At 48.1% G+C, this 22,174-nt stretch overlaps 1 protein-coding gene across 1 annotated transcript in view; it reads left to right on the top strand.

Moving 5' to 3' along the window:
* The first annotated feature begins 1,015 nt into the window (after window positions 1-1,015).
* NCKIPSD (NCK interacting protein with SH3 domain) overlaps window positions 1,016-22,174 on the top strand; it is a 29,976-nt gene continuing 8,817 nt past the window's right edge. The window contains exons 1-7 of the mRNA XM_018068477.3: window positions 1,016-1,125; window positions 1,883-2,084; window positions 6,477-6,564; window positions 8,708-9,336; window positions 15,733-15,903; window positions 17,044-17,130; window positions 18,576-18,714. Coding sequence (XP_017923966.1) covers window positions 1,079-1,125; window positions 1,883-2,084; window positions 6,477-6,564; window positions 8,708-9,336; window positions 15,733-15,903; window positions 17,044-17,130; window positions 18,576-18,714 — 1,363 coding nt within the window. The 5' untranslated portion in view covers window positions 1,016-1,078. The remainder of the gene's footprint in view (window positions 1,126-1,882; window positions 2,085-6,476; window positions 6,565-8,707; window positions 9,337-15,732; window positions 15,904-17,043; window positions 17,131-18,575; window positions 18,715-22,174) is intronic.

Raw genomic sequence — 22,174 nt, 5'->3', positions numbered from 1 at the left:
GCTTGCCTTCTGTGCTCTGCAGCCCCCTAAGGCCAATTAAGGTGCATCCTTGATGAGATTCCAGCCGTTCCTTGGCTGGATAAATAGTTGCTCTGATGCAGGGAGGGGGGCCAAAGCACGTGAAGATAAAGGGGGGTTTAGTGTTCAAACAGCTGCAGTGAGCACTGGCGCCCAAACATTCCCCTCCTCCCCTTGTGTGTGGGCTGGAGCTGGACCAGCAGGACCAAAGGGCCAGTGCAGGCACCAGTGGCAGCTTGTGGGAGACCTGTGAGTCTGCTGCATCCAGGGCAAAGACTCCACAGCGTGTCCTTTGCCTTCTGCCTTAGTCCTGTAAAGGTCTTTTCTCCTGAAGGCATGTCAACTGCTGATAAACGAAGCCTTGAAGAGTGTCAAAAGTGTAGAAACCTGCCTTATCTTCCCGTTCCCCTTCACTACAACTCTCCCAGCCTCTTGTGTGAGCCCAGGGAATGGTGTCTTTGGTATTTCTTGTTTCAAGGATGGTGTTTATTTAAATGCAGTAAGGAGCACTAAAGTGGCTGGCGGGAGGAATAAATGTTTCTGTGACAGTTTGGGTGGAGATTTGGAAAAGGCACTTCAAGTTACAAAACAAGTATAAAAGCCATTAAGAAAAAAGTGAGCAAAAAACCCAAATCCAGAGTCAGCAGGCTCTGGAGGCCACCAGATTTCAGCTCTGTCTTTCACATTCACAGCCGTGTATTTGCTCCATAGCAGGGCAGTAAGAACAGGAATAATTGAGTTTGGGATAAACTGGGCTTTGCAGTGGGATTTCAAAAGCTCCCTGCGGCATGCTTGAATATCCAAGGCTGCTGAATGGTCCTTAAGCTCTGCCCCCGGTGTTCCTATAGGGTAATTTGGTGCTTGTAACAGTGACATTCTTTTCCAGATGTAAACTCTGGGAGTTTACCTTACTATGGTCTCTCCTGCTGTAAGCTCTGGTGCAACAGAACCTCAGCTGAAGCGGCGCAATAACCTGTGGAATGTTGTTTCTCAGGTGCTGGAGCAAGATGTGGTTCTCCAGTCTATTGACCGTGCCATTGAGGCTGTGCACAATGCCGCCATGAAAAATGGGGGAAAATACAACCTGGAGCAGAGGGATGTCCTCCAGTAAGTACGACGGGCACCTGGGAGAGCTGGTGGATGGAGGGTGGTCAGTGTGTGATGCTTATGTGATTCTATCCTTGGGGGTCAAGCTGGACATCATTGATTTGAGCCCCTGTGCTGCAAAGTGACTGCTCCACTCTGAGCTTCCCAGCTGGCAACTGCTGCTGCTCCTCTTGACAACCGTGTCCAGCAAAGCAGAACTTTAGCCTTGCCCCTCTCTCCCTGTGAATGCCAAGAAGAGGAAACTCTCAGCTGCATTGTAGGCTTGGAGGAGAAATCCAAAACCTTTCTGGCTGCATTTTCTCTGCTCTACCAACCAGAAATTGTAGGGGTTGCTGGCATGTGGCAGAAGGTCCTTAATATGTTCTCAAATAATTGCTTGTGGGAGGATTTTTGTTTTTCTATGACACCTCACACTCTGTGCTGAGGCACGCTGGTTTAATCTCAGTTGAACAGTGTTTCTAAAGTGCATGCAATTTCTGAAGCTTGCAATGCAATATGTGACTCTCCCCCGAGGAAGAGGCATTTTTTCTCCAGCGAACTGATGAATAAATTATGGGCTCTTGCAAAGCCTCTTCCTTCCTCCCCCAGAAGTGCTTCCTTAGTTGTTAATGAAACTGGAGTTGGTGTTCAGAGTAATGTAGCCCATTCTGGAATATATAACCCAAATGCAATAAATCAGTTAAAAATACAATTTAAGTGTTGCAGCACGGTCGCTCCCTTGAGCTTTGCTCTTCCTGATGTCATCGTTCTGTTTCAGAAAACTGATCCATCACCGGAAGGAGACTGTGTCCCGCAAAAGCCACTCTCCCACCCCGCAGGGGACGGTTATGACACAGTCCTCCAGCGACCACCATCTGGATGTGGCACGGCAGCCCAACGGGGTGTGCCGGACAGGGTACGAGCGACACCACAGTCTTCCAAACACCGAGTTCGAGGAGGAGGATGAAGGTCTCTACCAGGTAACAGCGGCTGGACACTTTCTGGGCTCCTCCTTTGGTGGTGTGACATCGCTTGTCCTGTTAATAAAATGCCTTTGCAGCTTCAGTCACAAGTCAAGCGTTTGTGCTGCTTGCCTGCGAGTACAGCAGTGTAAAGTGGTGGTGTCTCTATGTAAGAAATCTGGAATGGTCCCTGTGCCATTTACATTTGTGATGCTTTTTTTGAATCCTTGAGGGTCCGTGGTTTTATAGTAACATGTAAGATCCACTCTATATTGGGTGGCTGTCTCTTGGCAACTTTTAAAAAGGATTGCAGGCTCCCTGGAGAATACTTTGAAAAGCAGTTTTGACGTGAGCAGCAGAACTCCCTCCAAGTACTGAGCTCTGCTTCGTTTTCCCCTTATGTCTGCACAACAAGATCATTGGTCCTTAAGCATTTTATCTGCTGTGGCTGCCTATTTATACTGCTCAAAAAAAAAACAAACCCTAAAGATCCCGCTTTGTCTGAACGTTGCTTGTCATGATGAATTAAAGGTAAATTGCAGGAAATACGATTTAGAGCAGATTTTTTTTATCTTGGTGACACAGAGTTCCAAGGTTACTGTGAGGCGCCAGCGAGGCTTCAAAGTAGCAGCCCAGGACGGATGTAGCAGTTGTTGGGGATGAAGGATGTGGCCAGTTTCACTGTGTAGGTGTAGCTGGATGTTAGGGCTAAAGGTGCCAAGCAAGGATGAGCACGGAGGTATTTTTTTTCTCCTAGAGATGAACATGTGCATTGTAGTTTTTCTTCCTGTCTCTGGGCTGAGTGTTTGGAGGCAGTGTGTTTATAAGGTACTGATATGCTGTCACTCCAAGCAGATGAGGCTTGTTTTACACTTGAACTGTGAGTCTGTGGAGATGAGAGGTAGCTCTGGCTCACGCAGAACATATCAATCCCTACAAACCCCATTTTGCTCCTTGGTATCTTTTTTGTTCCTGGGCAGGCAAACCAGCTCTATTCCCAAGCCTGTACATTATGGGCTGAGTGAATGGAGCACCTTACATCCCATTCTCCATGCTGATTCCCTGTCTTTATTTGTCTGTGGTTTGGTTGCTTGTCAGAAAAGGAGGAAGACAAATTCCTTGGCTGACAAAGAACTGTTTCTGCCTGGGTGGCACTGAGGATGCAGTCAAAGGGTTTCCAGCTTAGCCCTCTGCTGAAAGGGCTCCTTGAGATTTTAACAGTTCAGCTAACGGATTTCCTGTGTGCTTTGAATATACAAAGTGGAGGAAGCAGCATTACTTTCTTCCACTGGTTATGCAGCAGCCTAAGAGGAGACCTACTGCAATCCAAACTTTGTAACTAACTCTGCAGAAGCAGAGGTCTGGCATGTGCTTTTCACTGCTTGGGATTTTCAGGTGTGTTCAATGTTTGCATCTGAAAACTTAAGCAAAATTTGAGGTGCAAACTTCCTCTCAGTGGCTTTGCTCTCAGGGCTGAACTGGCTGAAGTACTTGGTGATGGCAGTGGTGCTGAGTTTCTCTTCAGCTCCTCCACAGTTAGCATAAGGTGGGAGGCTGGGGCAGTTTCATACCAGCTGTCAAGGGAGGAGGTTGGGCTCTCAGAGTATTTTAGTCAGTCTGCTGTGTTTGTGCATGCTCAGTGGGTTTGTGATGCTCATCTCAGAAACCTTTGCTGCAGACCAGTGTGTCTGGCTTGGCAGAGTTTGCCTGGAGGAGGTGGTGGGTGGGAGATTGTTCATTTGGTTTATTGTTTTGTTATTTTGTTTAAAGGTTCCTACTGTAATAGCATTGTTCCCAGGAGTTGAAGGAGTGAGTGGTGGTGTTCTCTGCCTGCCTGGCTGGGAAGGGAATGGGAGTGTTATGGTTGAGTCAGCTCTTGTCTTGAGCAGTGCAGGGAACAGAACCTCTGCTATCAGTCTCTGCAAAACGGAAAGGGGGAGGAAGCAGATGTGTAAAATGTGCAGATTTGGGGAAGTTCACGGCCCCCTTGTAGAGGCCTAGGGAAAGGGAGTATACAACACAAGTATAGTTGCTTTCCTCTGGACATTTGGTAAGGTCCCTCATCTTCTCCCCTCTGAACAGGTGGGATCTGAACTGCAGGGACTCCTGCATGGTCACCTTCCACACAGCAGCTGCACAAATGTTTTCTCCCCTTACCTTGGGAGGGTTAGTGTTGTACATCCTCCTCTTGGCCCCAGGCAGTGGCTGGGATGTGGGGTGAAGGCTGGGGATGGCCATCAGTTATACCTCATGATTCCTGACCCTGTGGCACCTCCCAGCCTGGGCAGGCATTGGGGAAATTCATGTGATGCTTCACGTTCCCATCGCAGCCGCTTGGACTGTGGTGCGTGGCCATCTAAATGAGGCTGGCAGGGCTGAGCTAGTGTTAGCTGTACATCTATTAATTTAAGCATTAGTCTGTAATAACTGTGTTAAACTTGTGTGGTAAATTTGGAAGAGCCAGTGAGGCCATGGAAGTACTCCAGAATGACCCAACCCTAGCTATCTCCAAATAATGTTATGCGTCTGCTCTAAGCTCCGAGCCTGCCTGTCTGTTAAATCCCATGCCATGTCAAGCAGCTCTGACTCGTGCTGTCAGCTCCATCCCTCTGCAGGGAGGGCTCTGCTTTTAGCACAGCTGAGCCTTCTGGATTTGGGACCAGCCTGCCAACCATGCGATGCAGAGACCCCTCCTGATCTGCTTGGCCTCTCTCAGCTGTGCAGTCTCTTTTTGGACTGACACGGATCATTTTTGAAGCTGTATGCAAGTATCATGTAGCATTGCACCCAGAGAACAATGTGGGGTGGATTGACAAGAGCAGAGAGCTCAGGCTGGGAGTCTGCAGCAGTGTCTCGTGCTAATCCACCAGCTGAAGGGGCTCATAAAGAAGCGACTTCAGTGACATAGTAAAAGATTGGATGTATTTGGTGTTGGGTGGGAGAAAGGGACCGAGAGATGCTTTTTAAGAAGTCTTTGTGCAAACTGCTGCATCTTCACTTGTCTGATAGGGTTCAGTCATGGGCTGTGAGCACCTCACCTGTATTGTCAGATTTTGGCATCGAGTCTTGAACATTTGAGGTGGCTCCTGGAGTGTCTTATTTTCACTCCCATTTCAGAGGAGGTTTCTGCTCTTCCTGAATCTAGGGGGAAAAAGCACATTTTTCATTCTCCTTGTACTGAGCTATGTAAGATAGAGACACTTCAGGACCCTGTCTCAGATTTTCACTGTGGGGTGGCAGAGCTTTGTGCCCTGTGTGGAGTTACAGGCCTGTTCAGTAATGACAAGGCACAGAAAAACTTCACATCCAGAGCTAAACAAACCTTGAAAATTCACCCTGTAATGGACTAAATTTTGCTACAGATTCCAATGGGCTTCAGCCTGGGTTACCTGAGACATTGAGGCCATCACCTCCTTTCTCTTCCTGTGCTGCCCTGGGTGGTTTTGCTGCAGGCAGTGATTGCAATATCCCATAAAAACAGAGACATGTTTCAGGCAGCAGGCTCTGAATCACACAAGTCCTAAGAGGTCCCAAACTGAGTCTCCTGGCCCTGAGCTGTTGGGCTGTGAGGACTGGAGTATTGATGCAGTGTGTTCCCACCTGTCTTGGCTGCTGTGTTCAGTGACATCCTACTGATCACAGTTTAACCCTGAGGCTGCATCTCAGCAGAGTAATTCTGGGTGAAAGTGATATCGCTGGTCGTGGTGTTTAGATCTGACAGGAAAAGATGAGCGTAGGAATCTGGATCTGGGGCTTGTGCACTGCTGGCTTGGCGTTCCTAGAAGAAGAGACTTACAGGAGAAATCCCAGATGGAGAGAATTAATGCAACTCCCTGGCAAAAGCTTTCCCCAGCAGGTCTTGCTATAGGTAGTGTAGTATTGCACAGAGGGTCTAGCCCTGTTTTCTCCCTGCATGAACAGAAGTAGCTCTGAAAGCATGGAAAAGGCATTTACATGTCTCCAGTCCTTGGCTTTGTCTTTCTGCAGGGGTATTTGTAGCTGATGTAATGGAGCTCTCCAGAAGAGTGTGTAAATATGCACTCTGTTTGCAGCCTCTGTGGAGCTATTGAGAGTAATGTGGAGACACAGCGAGTGTGTGGGATTGCATTTGGAATAAAGGAGGAGTAAATGCTTGACAGGTCTACACGATGTATGTGCCGTGTGTCGCTGAACACAGCAATTAAACAAGGGCTGCTTTGCCTGTCACGGGGAGGGGATGAAGCCAGCTTGAGTCCTGCTTTGTTCTTCTAGGAAGCTGCCTATTAATATTTGTCCTCCTGAGAAAACTTCCCTGAATGATGAGAGAGATGTAAGGACAAATGTACACACGCACACGTGAAGGAAGGTTTCATAACAGAGAATGTCTTTATCATCAACCTCCTTTGATTGCTCTGAAATGTTTCCTTATAGATCCCACCACAGGCCCGGCGTGCTGCTCCTGTCACCCCCCCACCTCCGGAGAAGCGCAAGAACGCACAGATTGCTGCTCCCATTAAAAGTAAGGACAAACAGCTTTCCAGATCTCAGGCACAAAACAAACACTGGGCGACGTAACAGCCAGGATGCCTGGATGCTTTTGCTTTGTGCTTAGAAGAGCATCCTAATCTATGTTGTAAATTCCTATAGGATTTATATCCTTATAAATATATCTCTGTCTGTAGCATATGTATAGCCTAGATTCCTGTAGGTTTTAATGTAATGGTCCTGAGCTGGTGGTCTATGGTTCTTCAAGCCTTCTTTGATCTGGGATAGTCTGGGCAGCCTGATGCTTGTGGATAGGTGCCAGGTACAGTATTCTCCTGCTCCTCTGGTGTCTGTGGCCCTGGGAATTGTGGTGCTCTCCAAGGAGCAAACTTTCTGCCTGCTCATGTGGCTGGTCTGGCCAGTGCACAACCTCAGTGGTTCAAGATCCTTTTTCTCCCACAGACTCCATGGTCATCTTGCAGCAAGGCAGAAGGAGTGTTCCCTTGCAGTGCAGAGATGCTCACCAGGAGTGCTCACTGGGTTTTAATGCAGTCTCAAGTTTTGCTTTTAACTCCCAATCTGTCTGACACTTTCTCTGTACAGTGGTGGGATTTCCATAAAATTGGTGGCTGGTGCCTGTAGGGAGCAGTAATAATACCAGGGGCACAGCTGCCTATGTGCTGCCAACAGGCAGAGGAGGAGCACTTCATATCAGGACCATGTGGCAGGAATTTCTCTATCTTCAGTGTGGTTGGGCTTGCAGAGGCAGTGGTCATCCTGCAGAGTTGCTGCCAGCTTACCCAAGTGCTCTCCTGTGCTGTGATGGTGATGCCATTAGTGACACACAGCCCATCTGAAGCCCACTCATGTCCCCTTGCGTGGAGCAGGGCAGAACTATTGACTTGTAGGTAGTTAATTGAGACCTGGGACTGGCACCAGCTTCCTTAATGGTACTTAATGGTATTGAGCCATTTTTCACTGTGGTAGTGGGAGTTTGCAAAGGTCAGTTTCCTTCAACTCATTGTCTTGATTTAATGAAGCATGGTGGGAGCTGTGATTCATGAATGGTCCTCGAGGAGGAGGAGGAGGATCAAGAGGGATGCTGAACCCCTGAGGGAGTGAAGGGCACAGTTTTCCTGCCTAGGCAGTGCTTGCCTTAGGGTGGAGCAGTGGATGGAGTGTGGAGGGCTCCCCGAACTGATGGAGCAGGAAGGGTTGGAGTTGCCTGCAGAGGTGCAGCAAAGGCTTTTAATGTCTGTCCCATTGCTCCTTCCTTTGGTGTGGTGGGGAGTAATTGCCTTCCCTGGGAGCTGGGCTCCCCATGGGGTGCAGCTCCTTCTCTTCCAGCACTAACACCAGCTGCTCTTGTGAAGTTCTAGATAGCCCACTGTTTGCCCAAGTAACTGTTTTCATAGTCAGTGAAGGACCCAGATATGTTTCTGCCCACTAGAAACTAACAGATAAGACTTACCAAAACTGTATATTAGACCAGGTTAAAAGAAAGAAAAATCTTGCTTGTAGTGGATTTTTTCCCTTGGAAGGTGGGACTCCCACTGCTAGAGCTAGTCAAAACTGGAGGTGGGGGGACAAATACAGTAGAGCAAATAATGTGAAGGCTTGTGAAAGCAGTGGGTGCTAGCAGGGCTGCAGGGCTCGTGATCAAATGTTAGAGAGTACTGAAAGGGAGAGACTAGAAGTGTTGTCAGTCAAGTGTTTCCTTCACCACCAGTGCTAACCATGAGGTGTGTACAAGAGGGAGGTGCAGGCTGGTGTGTGAAGCCTTTGGTGTCTTGCAATTCTGAGGCACCATCATTCAGAAGTGAGGGTTTAGTTCCTGAATGCAGAAAAAGGCCCTTGCTAAGCCAGGGGGGAAAAGGCTTTTCTGTCCCTTAGTCCTGTCCCTCCCTCCCTCCCTTCCCCTTCCTAAAACACTAAGCCCTTTGAAGGGTATTCATCTCAATAGAGTTGCTTTCCCCTTTCTAAAGAGGTGATTGTATGGGAATGCTCCAGAGAGAACTGGTACAATTTTGCTTTGAGATAAGTGAGGCAGGAAGAGGAGTTAAACTGCTCTGGTCGCATGCACAATGAGCCTTTTAATGGACTGTGCTGTAGCAATTTGTTTTTTTCTCTCTTCCTTTGATGCTGTTGCTAAGGCATGTTTAATTGTTCCCTTTCAGATGCTGTTGAAATTATTCCTGGGTCAGCTTCTAGTGCCTCCTCTATAAGCACGACATCCCTGGATACCTTGTACACTGCTTCTTCTGTGTCAGAGACCATTCTCCCAACGGCCACCTCCAGTCCTGCCAACACTCCACCCCCTGTCCCGAGCCGGAGCGTCCACACCACGATCACGCGCAACTTGGACACCGGCCCCGTGTCCCATTCCCGTTACGGGACTTCCCCAAAGGATGGGGCCAGCAAATCTCCCCAGTCCAAGCGCACTGCCCCGGCCCCGCCGGCTGATGGGGGGACCCAGAGGTCCCACGCTGTGGATGGGGAGAAGACTTCTCAGGGGAAGAAAGCTGCTCCGGCCCCGCCGGCGAGCCTGGACGCCTTCAGCAACCTCTGCCTGGAGGACAAGAAGGTGGGTGCAGTGGAGCCGATGCCACCAGAGCCCAGTGGCCTGGTGGCCTCCGTGCCCAAGACGATAGGTGCCGAACTGATCGAGCTGGTGCGCAGGAACACCCACCTCAGCTACGAGCTGTCCCGCGTCGCCATCGGCATCATCATCGGCCACATCCAGACCTCCATCCCCGCCACCAGCAGCATCATGGAGCAGATTCTCATCTCCGTGGTGGAGAGTAAGGTAATGCCTCTGGGAATGCTGGGCCGGGGACTGCTGCAAACCACCTCCTGGCATCGAGGGTGAGGTGTTGTGAGCTCAGTGAGCTCCTGATGTTCGGGATGAGAAATGCAGTGAGATCCTAAAGGAAAGGTGCTAGAGGGAGATAATTGTCTAGCCAAAGGAACCAGGGTCCAAGTACTGGTAGAAGTGGAAAACAAGTGAGTTTATTCCCCAGATGAGCTGCAAGTGTATGACGTAACCTTGAGTTTGGAGCTGAGGGTTAGAGGTGGAACCAGCTGAGAGAGCCCCTGGTGCTGGGAAGCACTGGTAGGCTGTGGTGGAAGGATGGGTGTCCTCTGAAATTGCAGTTTGTGGAGAGGGTGATGAGATAGACAGCAGTGAATTGAACCACATGAGCACACCAGTGGGAGATGACAACCTTTCAGGTCCCACGGATGGCAAAGGTGGCAAAGCAGCAGTGGGAATGGATGCAGCAGGACTTGTGGCACACTGAAAAGCTCTGACAGGAGTTGTTGACCTCTCATTCTGAAAGATCACAGATCTTTATGTGGCAGCATAAAATCAGAGAAAGAAATAAATAGTGACTTTTAAAAGAGGTATGTTCCGTTATAACCATGACAAATAGAAGCTGAGGAAGATGGAGCCTGCAACATAAGAGCTTCTGTATAGAAACCTTTTATAAAATAATGAATTGTAGAAACTTCTCCTGTGGTGCTGCACGTCCTCTGTGTAGATTCAGCATGCCTATGCATACTATAAATCTGCACAGATTCTTGTCCCTTTGGATGATGGAGCACCCAAAATTTCCATATGTCTGGCCTGGTCTTTCATCACAGCAATGAAAACTGGTTTCCACAGAATGTGAACCTCTCTATTCTGTAACACATGCCTCAGCCCTGCGTTTTTTAAAGACTGCAGAAGAGTAGTTTTTCAGCCACTGAAGAGCACTGTCCTGAGCTTGTTCTAAATAAACCTTATGCCAAAATAATCCTGTATTCCTCCCTCTTCTGCAGCAGTCATTGAAATGGTGAAGTGCACCTGGGCAGCCGCCTGCTTTAGTTGGAGGGATAATAAATTTCAGCTCCCACTTGCTGAATGCAACCCTGAGGAGTAAGCGTCATATAAACATCTAAGATTGGAATTCCATTGCTAATGGCAAGATTATAATGAACAGTTCAGAGGTATTTGAATATGGAAAACTAATGACATTCAAATTTTAGATCAAATCATATTCTGGTTGACTGTCTGCACTGAATAGAGGGTCCTGTAAGCAATCATCAAGTCTCTGTTTGTGGCCATAACCCAACAGTTAATTACTTCCTACTCCAGTTACAATGCCCTGTCAATGTGTGATCTAGACTCAGCAAAAAAATTTAGCTGTTTCAAGCAAATGTTCCGGCTCTGACTTGAGTGCTGAGAAGTTCAGTTTTCTGTTACTTGGACCTTGTCCAAGATTTGAATACTATTTTTATTGTTAATACCTGTACTCGGGATACAATAAGCTTAATTCCACAGAAGTCATTTAGTGCCAGGTTTCTGCAGAGGGGATTTGAAAACCTCAATTTCATGGCCATTGCTGCAGACCAACCTGAAAAAGATGGTAAGAAATTCTGATGCTGGTGCAGGGACAAATATGGATCTACTCATATCTGGTACAATATCTGTAACCTAGGACATCTGTGGGACCTTAAAATGACCAGTAGTGTATAGAGACACAGCAGAAGGTCCTGTCCCATCTCATAATACCTTGTCACACCTATCTTGAGCAGTATAGCTTTTAGGAGAGCCCAGATGAACTTGCAGAGTGCTCAAGTGTAAATGTTGTGGTTGTGCATTTTTCCTCAGTGTCCCATAGAGAGGATGTAGCTCTGCTGATATGTGGGGGCCTGGTCCCAGGTGAGGTTGTTCACCTGGTGTAGAAGACCAGCTCTAGCAGTTGGAAGGGCAGTCATGTGTACTTGTAGGGTGGTTGTACTGCCATAGCTTCACCAGTGTAGTTTAAAGATACAAATTATTATCGTTGACTTTGTGTTGTTCATTAAACCAAATCATTCCACATTCTCAAGGGTTTCTGCATAGAATTGTTGCTGAGTCGTCAGTTCTAGGTCAAGGACTTTTTTTCTTTAATTTGTAACTTCTGAAATCCCTCTACTCCCCAGTCCATGCAAATATGTGGGCAATTCTCCTCTTGCATATTTTTCAAGGTTTTTTTTCTTCCACTCCCTAAAACAGAGCAAGATATCAGCTTTGATTTAAAGCTTTGGTCTGCTCATACCACACCTGCTTCAACCTTTTGTATCGTGTTCTTTAATTAGTTATATCCTTTCTATTCCTATTCCAGTCTTAATTTAAAGTCAGCTCAGTGGTTTACTAAATCAATTCCAGAATCCATTACCTCACTTGTATCCCCAGTGCCTTCTGAAGGTTGACTGGCAGTGGCACTTCCTTCTTATTTACCTTGCTGATCCTCTAGTGTGGAGTCTACCCAGGCATGTGTGTTTTAAAGAATAAAAGACTTTTCTGCTGGGACAGCATCCTGCTCCTGCTTTTGGAGAGGTGACTTAAGGCTAAGATGGGGGAACAGCAGAGACAAGGAGCATGCTGAGGAGCTCACACCTTAGGAAAGATGCTTTAGAGGTGCCATACTATTTGGGGAAGCCTGATCTGCAGGAGCAAAATTGCTTACTTGGCTTCCCTGTGTCAGCATTTACCCTGGCCTTGGAAATGGCCCCTCTTCTTGTCCCTGAGTGACACAGTGACTGGGCAAGATGTGCAAAGGGAAACGAAACCTCTTTTCAAAGGCATTGCTGCAGTGACTGTCTAAACTGGAGCTGTCTTTCAAGGCAACTTGTTGAAAATTTGGACAGAACTAAAGATGCTGCCTGGTTTTTGAGCTTCTAGAGAATCACTTGGATTAGTATGTATTGGTGATATGTGATTACCTTTAGCTCTGCTGGATTATCTCCCATCTCAGAGGAGGGAGTAGCACTGTAGATGTCTTGTCTAGGGAGGTTAATTTTTGAGGATTTATTAAACTCAGTGTGTGGCAGCAAAAATTGCCCAATGCACAAGCTGGCTGCACCTTGAGAGAGAGCACTTAGAAATCACTTATCTGCTTCTTATTACATTAGCATTGCTGTGTTGTAGTTGTGACTCAGACCTATCTCTGGTTGCCTTAAATTTAAGCTTGAAAACTGCTGAAAAAGGTGTGTAGTGCAGCTGGATCTTATAGATCAGCCCAGGCTGCTGAGCAGGGTCAAACCATTCTTGGATGTGTTGGAGATGGAGGAACAAGTCAGGAAGTTGGTGTGGGAGGTGACATGTTTCTGGAGGGGGTTTCCCTTGTAGTGCTGGGCTGTGACCTGCTCCGAGCTGCCCGTCACCAGCCCCTGTTGTCCCCAACAAGCTCTGACACAGCTCATGGCTGATGTGGCTGAGCCCCTCTCCTTCCCCTGATGCCATGGGGCTGCCTTCCCATTCATTCATTGATTCAGCTTTGCTGAAAGGAGACTTGCTTTTGACAAGACACAAAAGCTTCTCTAGGGCTCAGTGTCTCCCCATGGGAGCTTTGTCCCCTTGCTCGCCCGAGAGAAGGGGAAGGTCAGCAGGGTGAGTGCTTTCAAGGCTGAGTCCTTTGGCTGGGCTGTTCCAAGGGCTCCTCCTCAGTGAAATACTGTAACAAAAGGGAATCTGGAGGGTGGGAGGAATACATTAGTGCTTAGGCAAGTCTTTTCTTTGCTGATTTCTGGAGGAGACTTTATGAAGGTCCTTGGCAGGGTCTTCATGTGCAGCCATCTCAGTTGAGCTGTAGCTGGGTCCCAGTCCTCCAGAACTGCTGGGAATGTCTGTGGAGCAAATGTGCATTGGGCTGCAGGTGCCTGGAACCTGCTATATGGTTTTGGGACTCATATGGAGAGAAAATGGTGGTAGATGTGTGTATCCATGGCAGTGGTGATCCATCACACTTGTTGGTGGGGTGGTGGAGAGGGAAGAATGGGAGGGGGTGAAGAAGAAATGGGCAGGACGGCAGCTGGGTTTGTATGGCAGGTGTGGTCACCTCTGAGCAGTGTGGGTATGATAAAGTTCCTAAAATGTTTTTGGGCTGCTCAGGAGGAACAAAATCCCTGCACCAGCTTGTTCTGCTGGGCTGGGGGGGAAGGAACCATTCGAAGCAGCAAGATAATGCAAAATGGCATTGTTAGAAATACCAAAACCTCCTTCTGCTTATGGGCTCTCCAGCAGATTCCTGGAAACCACCATATGATGATGCTGCAGGTTGTAGTAGCTGCCAAGACGTTTAATGAGCAGAGACCTGACCCTGGTGGTGAGAGGGCAGAGGATGGTGCTGAGACTGCATTGAGACAGTGTGAATGTAGTTACACTGGTTGGGTGGAAGAGCTTGTTAGTAGATTGATCTCATCCAAGTCCATTAGGAGCTTGATGCTGGGGAGAGTTGTCAAGGGCTGCAGATGAAGGATTGGAGAAAGCAGATTAGTGATAAGAGGCTGAACAGAGTGATCATTAAAATAAGTACTCATTAAAATGATCATCCAAAAAGATGTCCCAGCAGTGTCCCAGAGGTAGGACTGGCCCTGCACTGCTCTGGTGAGGAGGATGCAAGTAAGGTACATAAATGGAGAACCCTCCCAAGCAGCTGGGACACGTGAGGACAGGCAGGTGACACTGCAGTGCTGTAGGTCTTCCTAAGGAGAAGGGGGAGATGGCAAGATAAAGTGATTCTCTTAATGTATTTGCTCTTGTGATAAATCACCATTCAGTGGGAGATTCTCTTGTGTTTGTACTCGGCTCCTGAAAGCTGTCATGCTCTCTCACAGCTGGTTACCTGCTTTTCTGCTAGACCACCCACGGCTGCCCAAAAACTTAAGACTGTACAGAGGCTTGTGTTAAACAAGCACAGTCTTTCCTTCATTACCTGACTCACAAAAATTATGTAACAAGCAGCAACAACAAGAAAACTTTTTCATTGTATAACTGAAGCATAGACTGCAAGTCCTAAATAATTCATACCCCAAATACCCCAAAGCAAGTGTCTAACAATTCTGTCTCTAAAAAAGCAGGTGAGACACTACTGTTAAACCTGGAGTGGTTTTCCCAGAGAGGGCTGGAGGGTGGGAGGTGATCAGGAAGGGTGCAGCTCCGGCACTTGGCCGTCCACATGTGGGTGTGTGACTGTGCAAGTGTCACCACTGCCCCTGCCTGCACAGCCAGCCTGTTGGAAGGAGCTGCACCACGACAGGACTAAATCTTCTCTGGGTTTCCAGGGCAAGACACTGTAAAGGCCCTTTCCCACTGCGTGATCATGACTCGTTGCTGCACGTGGTAAGACAGCTTCATCCAAAAATTGTTAAGAATTTGGTCTCAGTGAGTTTGTTTTCTCTATCGTTTGAATTTCTCAGCTTGGTTCTCTTCCACCTTGCTGATCTCCTGCTGCTTGTTGTCACTGCTGCTAGACCCTTGTGTGTATCATTTAAGTTCTTCTATAAATTAATCTTTGCCTCTCTTAATGGTGCCTGGGCTCATCACCTGTGACCAGCTCAGTTCCATGTACCGAGCCCCCTTCTTGCCCTGATTTCAGAAAACCGTGTATTTCATATGATATACTTGGGTCCTGGAGGCTGATCCTAAATCACAGAGCACAGCAGCTCTTGGGGAAGATTAAACACTGCCCAACTACTCCCCTCTCTTTCTTGAAGGAGAGGAAAAGTGAAGGAAAGGCAACCAAAGTGTGAGGCCTTCATAGTAAGGTTGTGTATGAGGTAGAAGTGGTGGGGATGCAGTTGTCAGCAACTTTAGAAAGGAGTATGTGCAGTGAGATTTGCTGAGTAGCTTCACACTTCAGAGCTGTGGTGAATGGTGGCCCAGCTCTGCTGTTTGGAAGAAAGCAGAACCAAACCAGCCAACGGTGAATTGGTTCCTGTCCTTGCTGCAGAGGATCCAGACCTAGTATTGAGCAGTTGGCATGTGAAGCACCATACAAGTGCTTGCTCTTGAGCCAAGGATTAAAGGCTGGAGGGAGTGGGCAGCAAAGGGAACTTCTCCTTCCTAGAGGCAGTTGTGCAGTGTGGTGGTTTGGTGTCCAGAACATGTCTGTTTTACTGGGGGTGCTCAGCTGCTGTGCAGCAGTGGTCCTAACTCATGCCAGATGGGTTTGACTTTTCCCATTCTCAGGATGATTTTCAGAATCTACAGAGAGTAGAGTCTCCAAAAGTATGAGACCCGAAATAACATGTGTCTTAAACTTGCTGGTTTTGTACTGCCAGCTCCTGACTGAATGAGGTCAACTGCCAGTCCTGAGACAAGATTGGAGGAAACAGGCACCCAAACAACACTGAGCTGTCAGGGCCCCACTAACCAGTGGCTTTGCTGTCTCTGCAGAACCTGAGTGCGGGGCTGCCCTCGGGCCAGATCTGCCACGATGAGCAGCGGCTGGAGGTGATCTTTGCAGATCTGGCCAGGCACAAGGATGATGCTCAGCAGCGCAGCTGGGCACTCTATGAGGATGAGAATGTCATCTGCTGCTACCTGGAGGAGCTACTTCGCATCCTGGTGAGTAAATTTTTCTCTTTACTGCCAGAGCAGAGTAGGCAGCCCTGGTGAAGTTCCTTTTTCTGACCTCCTTCACCCCTATTTTGCCATCAGATCTGCTGTTTCAGGGGGCATAGGTTTCTTGTGCATCCTTTACTGTCAGAGTGAAACCCTGCTCTCCTATATGGGGTCTGCAGCGCTCTTGAGCTGCCTTCTACTCTCTACTCCACCTTACAGAGCTGTTCTGAAAAGTGTTACTGAGATATTCGTCATGGTAGCTGTGGTATTTACCTATCACAGGAGAGTATAAACCCTCACCTCCAAAAAACCCACCTTCTCACAGAAAGCCTGGAAGTCTCCTATGAGAGTTATTGCACTGCTGGGCCCATTTAAAACATCTTCCATTTAATACATCCTCTGTTACTGGGAAGTATCTGTGGGGTGGGGCTCATTACATGTGAAGAAAATTCTTTGGCTGCCTTGAAAGTGAGCTTTAAAGCTGTTTCTGTGAGAAAGTACAAAGCATCTCACCATATCTGTGCATACAGGAGAGGCACATCCCCACAGTGAGCAGCAGTGGGAATACACGTGCAAGCCCATCTGTGTCCAGGGAGTGTAATGATATGGGAGCTGCCCTCAGTGCAATGACATGATCTGTGTTAGGGGTTTGCTCTGGCACTGTTTTGTATTCCTCTCCTGTTCTGACATAAGCAGAACAGGTAAATCTTCTGTAATAAGCGCTGGGGTCTTTGTCACTCAACATACGGCCTGTGCCGTGGGCCTGCAGGGCAAGGCAGAGTGGGGGTTTGTGAAACCATTCCTCATAGCTTAGGAGTGGGAGGAGATGTACTTCTCAGGATGGGAACAGTGCTGGAGCTGCCCTGTGTAACTGTACGATGCACTCAATAAGGTGCTGCTCAGGTCATGTTTTAGATGTTTCCAGCCCAAGATGTGCTGTATGACAGAGGCGTGTCTCAAGAATTCACTTTGATGCAGAATCTGAAGGGTGGTGGTTCCTGAGCTCTGCCTTCAGTTTCTTTGTGAGGTGGTTGGGCTGGGGCTGCTAAGATCTGAAAGGAACTGGAATCCCTCAAGGTGCCTGCAGCAGGCACCTTGTGTCTTGATGTGCCACTGGGCTGACCTGTCTATTCCTCCTTCCAGACAGATGCAGACCCAGAAGTTTGCAAGAAAATGTGCAAGAAGAATGAATTTGAATCTGTCCTATCCCTTGTGGCATATTATCAGATGGTAAGGTGGCAGAATGCACCAGTTCTCTCTTTCTTGAGATTTCCCTGAAGATGCAAAAGAGCAGGGTTGGTATGATGAATGTATATAAGATGTTTCCCTTGGGTAGGACAGTTCTGTGGTCTAGCTGGAGTTGCAGCATATCCCTTTCGAGTGTTGGCTAATGTCACTGCTATGCATGAAAACTGTGTGAAAGAGCAGACTTTGAAGCAGTAGCTAGCACTGCCAAGGGTGAAGCTTGCTGCTTTTACCATGCCATTGAGGGACAGCATTGGCATCACTGATATCTAGAGGAAATATTTCTGAGGATGCCTTGGGAAAGCTGACAGGCTGTGACTGCTCCTCTTTTAATTGATGCACTCCTGTGCATTAGTAAATAACTTTGCTTAGGAAAGTAGGTAGTGAGTAGAAGCCTTGGGAATGAGAAATGAAATCAGTATTCAGAGGAAGAAATGAAAGTTTTGCTTTCAACGCCTATGCAGCATTGCTTTGCCCCTCTCCTTCCTGGAATGTGCTCTTGTAGGATTCCGTGGGGGTTGGAAACTTGTTCCCATCTTCTCCCTAAGTCCTCAGCTACAGCACATCAAGTCTTGTGGCATTTCACTTTCATCTGGCACTTCTGTGTCAGAGCTCAGCATCAGGGGACTGTAACACATCTGAGAGCAGAGGGAAGGCAGGCGGGGCACAACAGAGCCTGTTGACTTTCACAGCCTGCTCTTCTCTGACCAAGACTTCAAGGAAGCCTGACCAGGTGGGGACAGTTGGGTCTCCTGTCCTGGCTGCTGTCATGCCCAGTCCCAGGGCTTGGCTCACTTCTGTTCTCTGAACCCCTGGAGCTGTTGGCTGAGTTTGGAGTACGAACATTACCCCAGCATCAGAGTTCCTCCATGGGAGCTGCAGGTTGAGCATTGTCTTTGCTGAAATTCCTCGTGTGTCCCAGAACTTTCTGGTTATACCCTCTGCTCCCAGCACAAACCCAGCAGCATCACAGTGGAGGAGCTGGTCCTGTCCTGTTCATTGACCATCATGTGCTGATGAGGGTTTACAAATGTTGTGTTGTCAGGAAACCTCAATCAGAGCAGCATTTGCAAAACCCTAGTGTGCTCAGGGAATCCTGGCTCCAGCATATCCAACCTGTTTGCTGGGGATGGGTGTAGGTTTTTGGTGTGTTATCACATTTAGTGGATGAATTGGGGCATCTGAGATCTGAGCTTTGGCTGCCACATGCCCTCTGACCACATGTGCCAAACACCCATAGCCAGCCTAGTTCTGAACAGTATCGTGTGAACTCCTGTGCTGTTGTTAACAGCTTGTAGAGCTTCTGGGTTCTCTGTCACCCTGGAAGGGTCTGAGGCTTCCCAACAGCGGGAACTTCTAGGAGTTATGTCTCTGCCTCAGAGTCAGCCCTCACCTGTGACATGGTTTGAACTAATGCCTTGTTTTTGCAGGAGCACAGGGTGCCATTGCGGCTGCTGCTGTTGAAGTGCTTCGGGGCCATGTGCAACTTGGATGCTGCCGTCATCTCAACGCTTGTGAACTCTGTGCTGCCCATGGAGCTGGCCCGGGACATGCAGACCCACACACAGGGTGAGCCAGAGCTGCTTGTACCCAGGTCCCTGGAACGTGTCTTTCCATTAAATGATTTGCAGCAGCACTGATGGCCCCCCATTGCCTGGCTGCTCTGCATGCCCAGTGCTCTGGGCAGAATGGTGTCTGATTTTAAAGTTGTTCAGGTTATTACAGCTGTAAATTGAGGATGCACAGGAGGGGATGTTTCAGTCCAATAGTGCGAGGCCCTCCAGCTCTTGAACATCCCATTAATGATCTGTGTCACTTCTTGTAGGTGTCTTAAAACACATTTTGAGCTGTTCCAGTTTTGTTTCATGATGCTGACAAGAGACACCTGCAGATCTCAAGAAAGGTCTCTGCAGTTTCTTAAAGAGTTTTTCTCAGCACTCTACACTCAATCTTTGTGGTGTTTCTCCCTGGTGAATGAGATATGTGCTAGTTAAAGGAGAGGGCCTTCTCTCCACCACTGGGCCAAGGGAGATGGTGGTGTGGTCCTTGTCCTCTGCAGGATAGTGCCACAGCCCTGCTTTTCCCAGCTCTTTGCTTTCCATACCTAGGCTTCGCCTTCAGGTTCCTTCTACTTTGTTCTCCTGCTCCCTTTGTTAGGATGACCTGTCACTGCCATGAAAAATAATGTTCTTCCTTCCCTTTGAGATCCATTTGCTCTAAAACTTGGTGGTGGTAGAGTGGTCAGATTTTGCTGGCGTCCCTCAGAGCTACTGTCTAGCCCAGCAGCCAGGAGCACAGGAAGAACCTGAGAACAAGTTGAACGTGTAATAATACTCCCCAGCTCCCCAGACATGCCCAATCCTGATCAGTCACAGCTTTGATCCCCATTTTGAAGTCAGCCTGTAGGCCACCAGTGCTGTCAGTGTCATATATTACTTTTTCCTTTAAAGGAATATAAAAAATCCATTGTTTTGTGCTAATTGTGACTGTTCAGTGACCATGTGGATCAAATCAGAAGAGCCTGGTGTTTGCAGCCTTGCTGCCCTGGTTGCAGTCTGTAGCCTGTTGGTTTGCTGCAGGTGTCATGGAGCTGTGGAGAGGTATAATTTGGTGATAAGACTGTAGGAATTGACTGGTCTGCACAGGCCAGGGACCATCACATCCCTTTCATGTGAACCAAGTAAATGTCCAAGATGACCGCTGGAATTGTTCCTGTCCCCAGCTTCCCACCACAGACTGTGCCAACCTGACTGTGGTGGACAGGACTAATGGGGCTGTGTCTTTGTGTCTGGAAAGGACTATGTGAGGTGGAAGTCACGCCTGTTGCATGGCTTTGCACTCATCTTTGCTCGGATGCTTTGAAATGCAGGCATTTCAGAGGTGAGGAGGGCCTGAAAAATAGTGTTTTGGGGCAGGGCAAAGGGCTGGTGGGATGAATGACTGTGATCATTACTCCAGTGTTGTCTGTGCTCTCTTTTTGTGCTACTGCTGTATCAATTCGTCTGTTACCAATTCTGTGTCATGAACTCATCACGCTGTTGTTGTTTGATCTGGTTACGCATGAGAAGCATCTTCTCCAGGCTGAGGTTTTCCTGCCAAGAAGCAAATAATACTTGGTTATGGGGCTATGACTGTGCTTCTGTGGCAACATTTCTCCTGATTTTCGTGCTACCAAAAATAAACTTAATTGTGCCTCCATCACTAATTCACAAAGATAGTCTGCAGCTGAGCATCCTGTGCACCATGACCAAACAGGGTTTTGTCTCCTGCCCTGTCCCTGAGCTGCCTTTGTGCAGGCAGGGCAGGCTGGTCACCCTTGTTAACCCTTGGCTGGTCACTGTGATGCTGTGTTTTGCCTGGGCCTGTCTCATCCCAGACAGCACAAAGTGACTCAGCCTCTTGGTGTGATGGAGCACTGAGGTCTGACCTAGGGGAATTCTGCACACCTCTGCTGATCTCCAAGTAGCACTTATGGCTGGAGCAGGCCTGTCTCCCAGCAAGAGTTAGCTCTGTTTTGGGGACCCAAAAAGCATTGCAGTGGAAGTGGGTGAGAAGTGGCTCTGCTGTGTCCTCCAAACTACCAACCTGCAACTCTGCAGCATCTCCTCTTTCCCTAACTTCATCTCAAGGTGAGGGTTTTTTCCAGTACAGTTGAAGGGTGAAAAGCTGCTCTTCCTTTGCTGACAGACTGCTGTGTGGATACAGGAGCCTCACAAATGGGTGTCCTGATCCTGTGCTGCCTTCCCTGTGCTGAGCTTATGGCAGGTGCTTGTGCAGTGTTATCTGTGCAGCATCCAGTCCTCTTGGTCTTCACAGCAGGGCTGCAGAGAAGTAACCACCCTTGACCAAAACAGGTCTGTCCTTCAGAGGTGTTCTAAGGCTTTAGTAGTTCCCTCCTACCATTTGATGCTTATGGCTCCATGTTCTGCCAGCAAATGGCAAGCAGTACCTTCAGTGAAAACATGACCTTGAATCCTTGAGCTTATTTTGGTGCTAAAAACTGGGGAATAGCAGCTGATCCGTGACATGCTGCAGAACAGCTAAGCCTTTCTGTGGTGCCTGGAGCCAGAGCAATCAGTGCCAGCACTATGCAACTGGGGAGTGTGGAACTGACTGCAGCAGCTCTGTGGGATCCCTCCTGCCTTATTACTGAAGAGCAGGCGAGGCAGAAGCTCTGTGCATGGATGCTGGGTGCCTTTGATGAGAAGGACTTTTCCCTGGGACTAATGCAGGCGGTGTGTTGGCTGCTGGCCAATTCTTCTGCCAGATGCTTGGGTCTTATTGCTTCTGGACAGCCCCTTCCCTCTGCTGCAGCTGGCCTGCCCATCTATCAGTGTAAGAAGACCTTATAATAAGCCACAGTGAGTCAGAATTAGCCAGAACAATTCCGAAGAAAACAGACAGGGATAATCCAGTCTGTAATCGTGACTTTCTCCCTTGTTGCAGCTCAGTGTACTCGCCAGTCAGCTCTCAGGCTCCTCTCCCTTCAGTTGCAGACATTTGTGTCTGCTCCTAGGGCCTGAATTTTACACTGCTGTATTTAGAGGGTGGAAGCAAGGTCTTTGAAGGCCTCTGAGAAATACCTTTCAGACATAATAGTTTCCTACCAGTATCTCAGCAGGCTTCAGAAATGAAAACAGCTGCATCTCTCCTGCCCTTCATGGCTACTTCAGTGATGCTTATGAGTCTGTCATGAGCAGTCTCTCTGCTTCAAGAGAACTGCTTTAATGCTATTTACTTTCTTGCAGCCACTGGTGTTGCTCTGGAAGGAAAAAAAAAAAAGCTGTGTTTTGACTGACAATTACTGTGTTCTTTGGCACTGTGAGTGTTGGATGAGTCCTGCTGCAGCTGGGACACCCCAAAAACTTGTAGAGTCTGTGCAGGGTGAGTGTCCGTGGTTAATCTGGATTTGCCCCAGGTTCAGCCTTCTGAGTGGTTTCAGTATCCTTTGATTTTTTATTTTTTTTTTTTGTCCTTAGGGAAATAGACCAAGATTTGCCTCCTAGTCATGGAGTCTGCTGTCAGCCAA

The sequence above is a fragment of the Manacus vitellinus genome, unplaced genomic scaffold (assembly GCF_001715985.3).
Source record: "Manacus vitellinus isolate BGI_N305 unplaced genomic scaffold, ASM171598v3 scaffold_14_pilon, whole genome shotgun sequence".
Lineage (NCBI taxonomy): Eukaryota > Metazoa > Chordata > Aves > Passeriformes > Pipridae > Manacus > Manacus vitellinus.
This window is presented reverse-complemented; position numbering and strand designations above follow the sequence as displayed.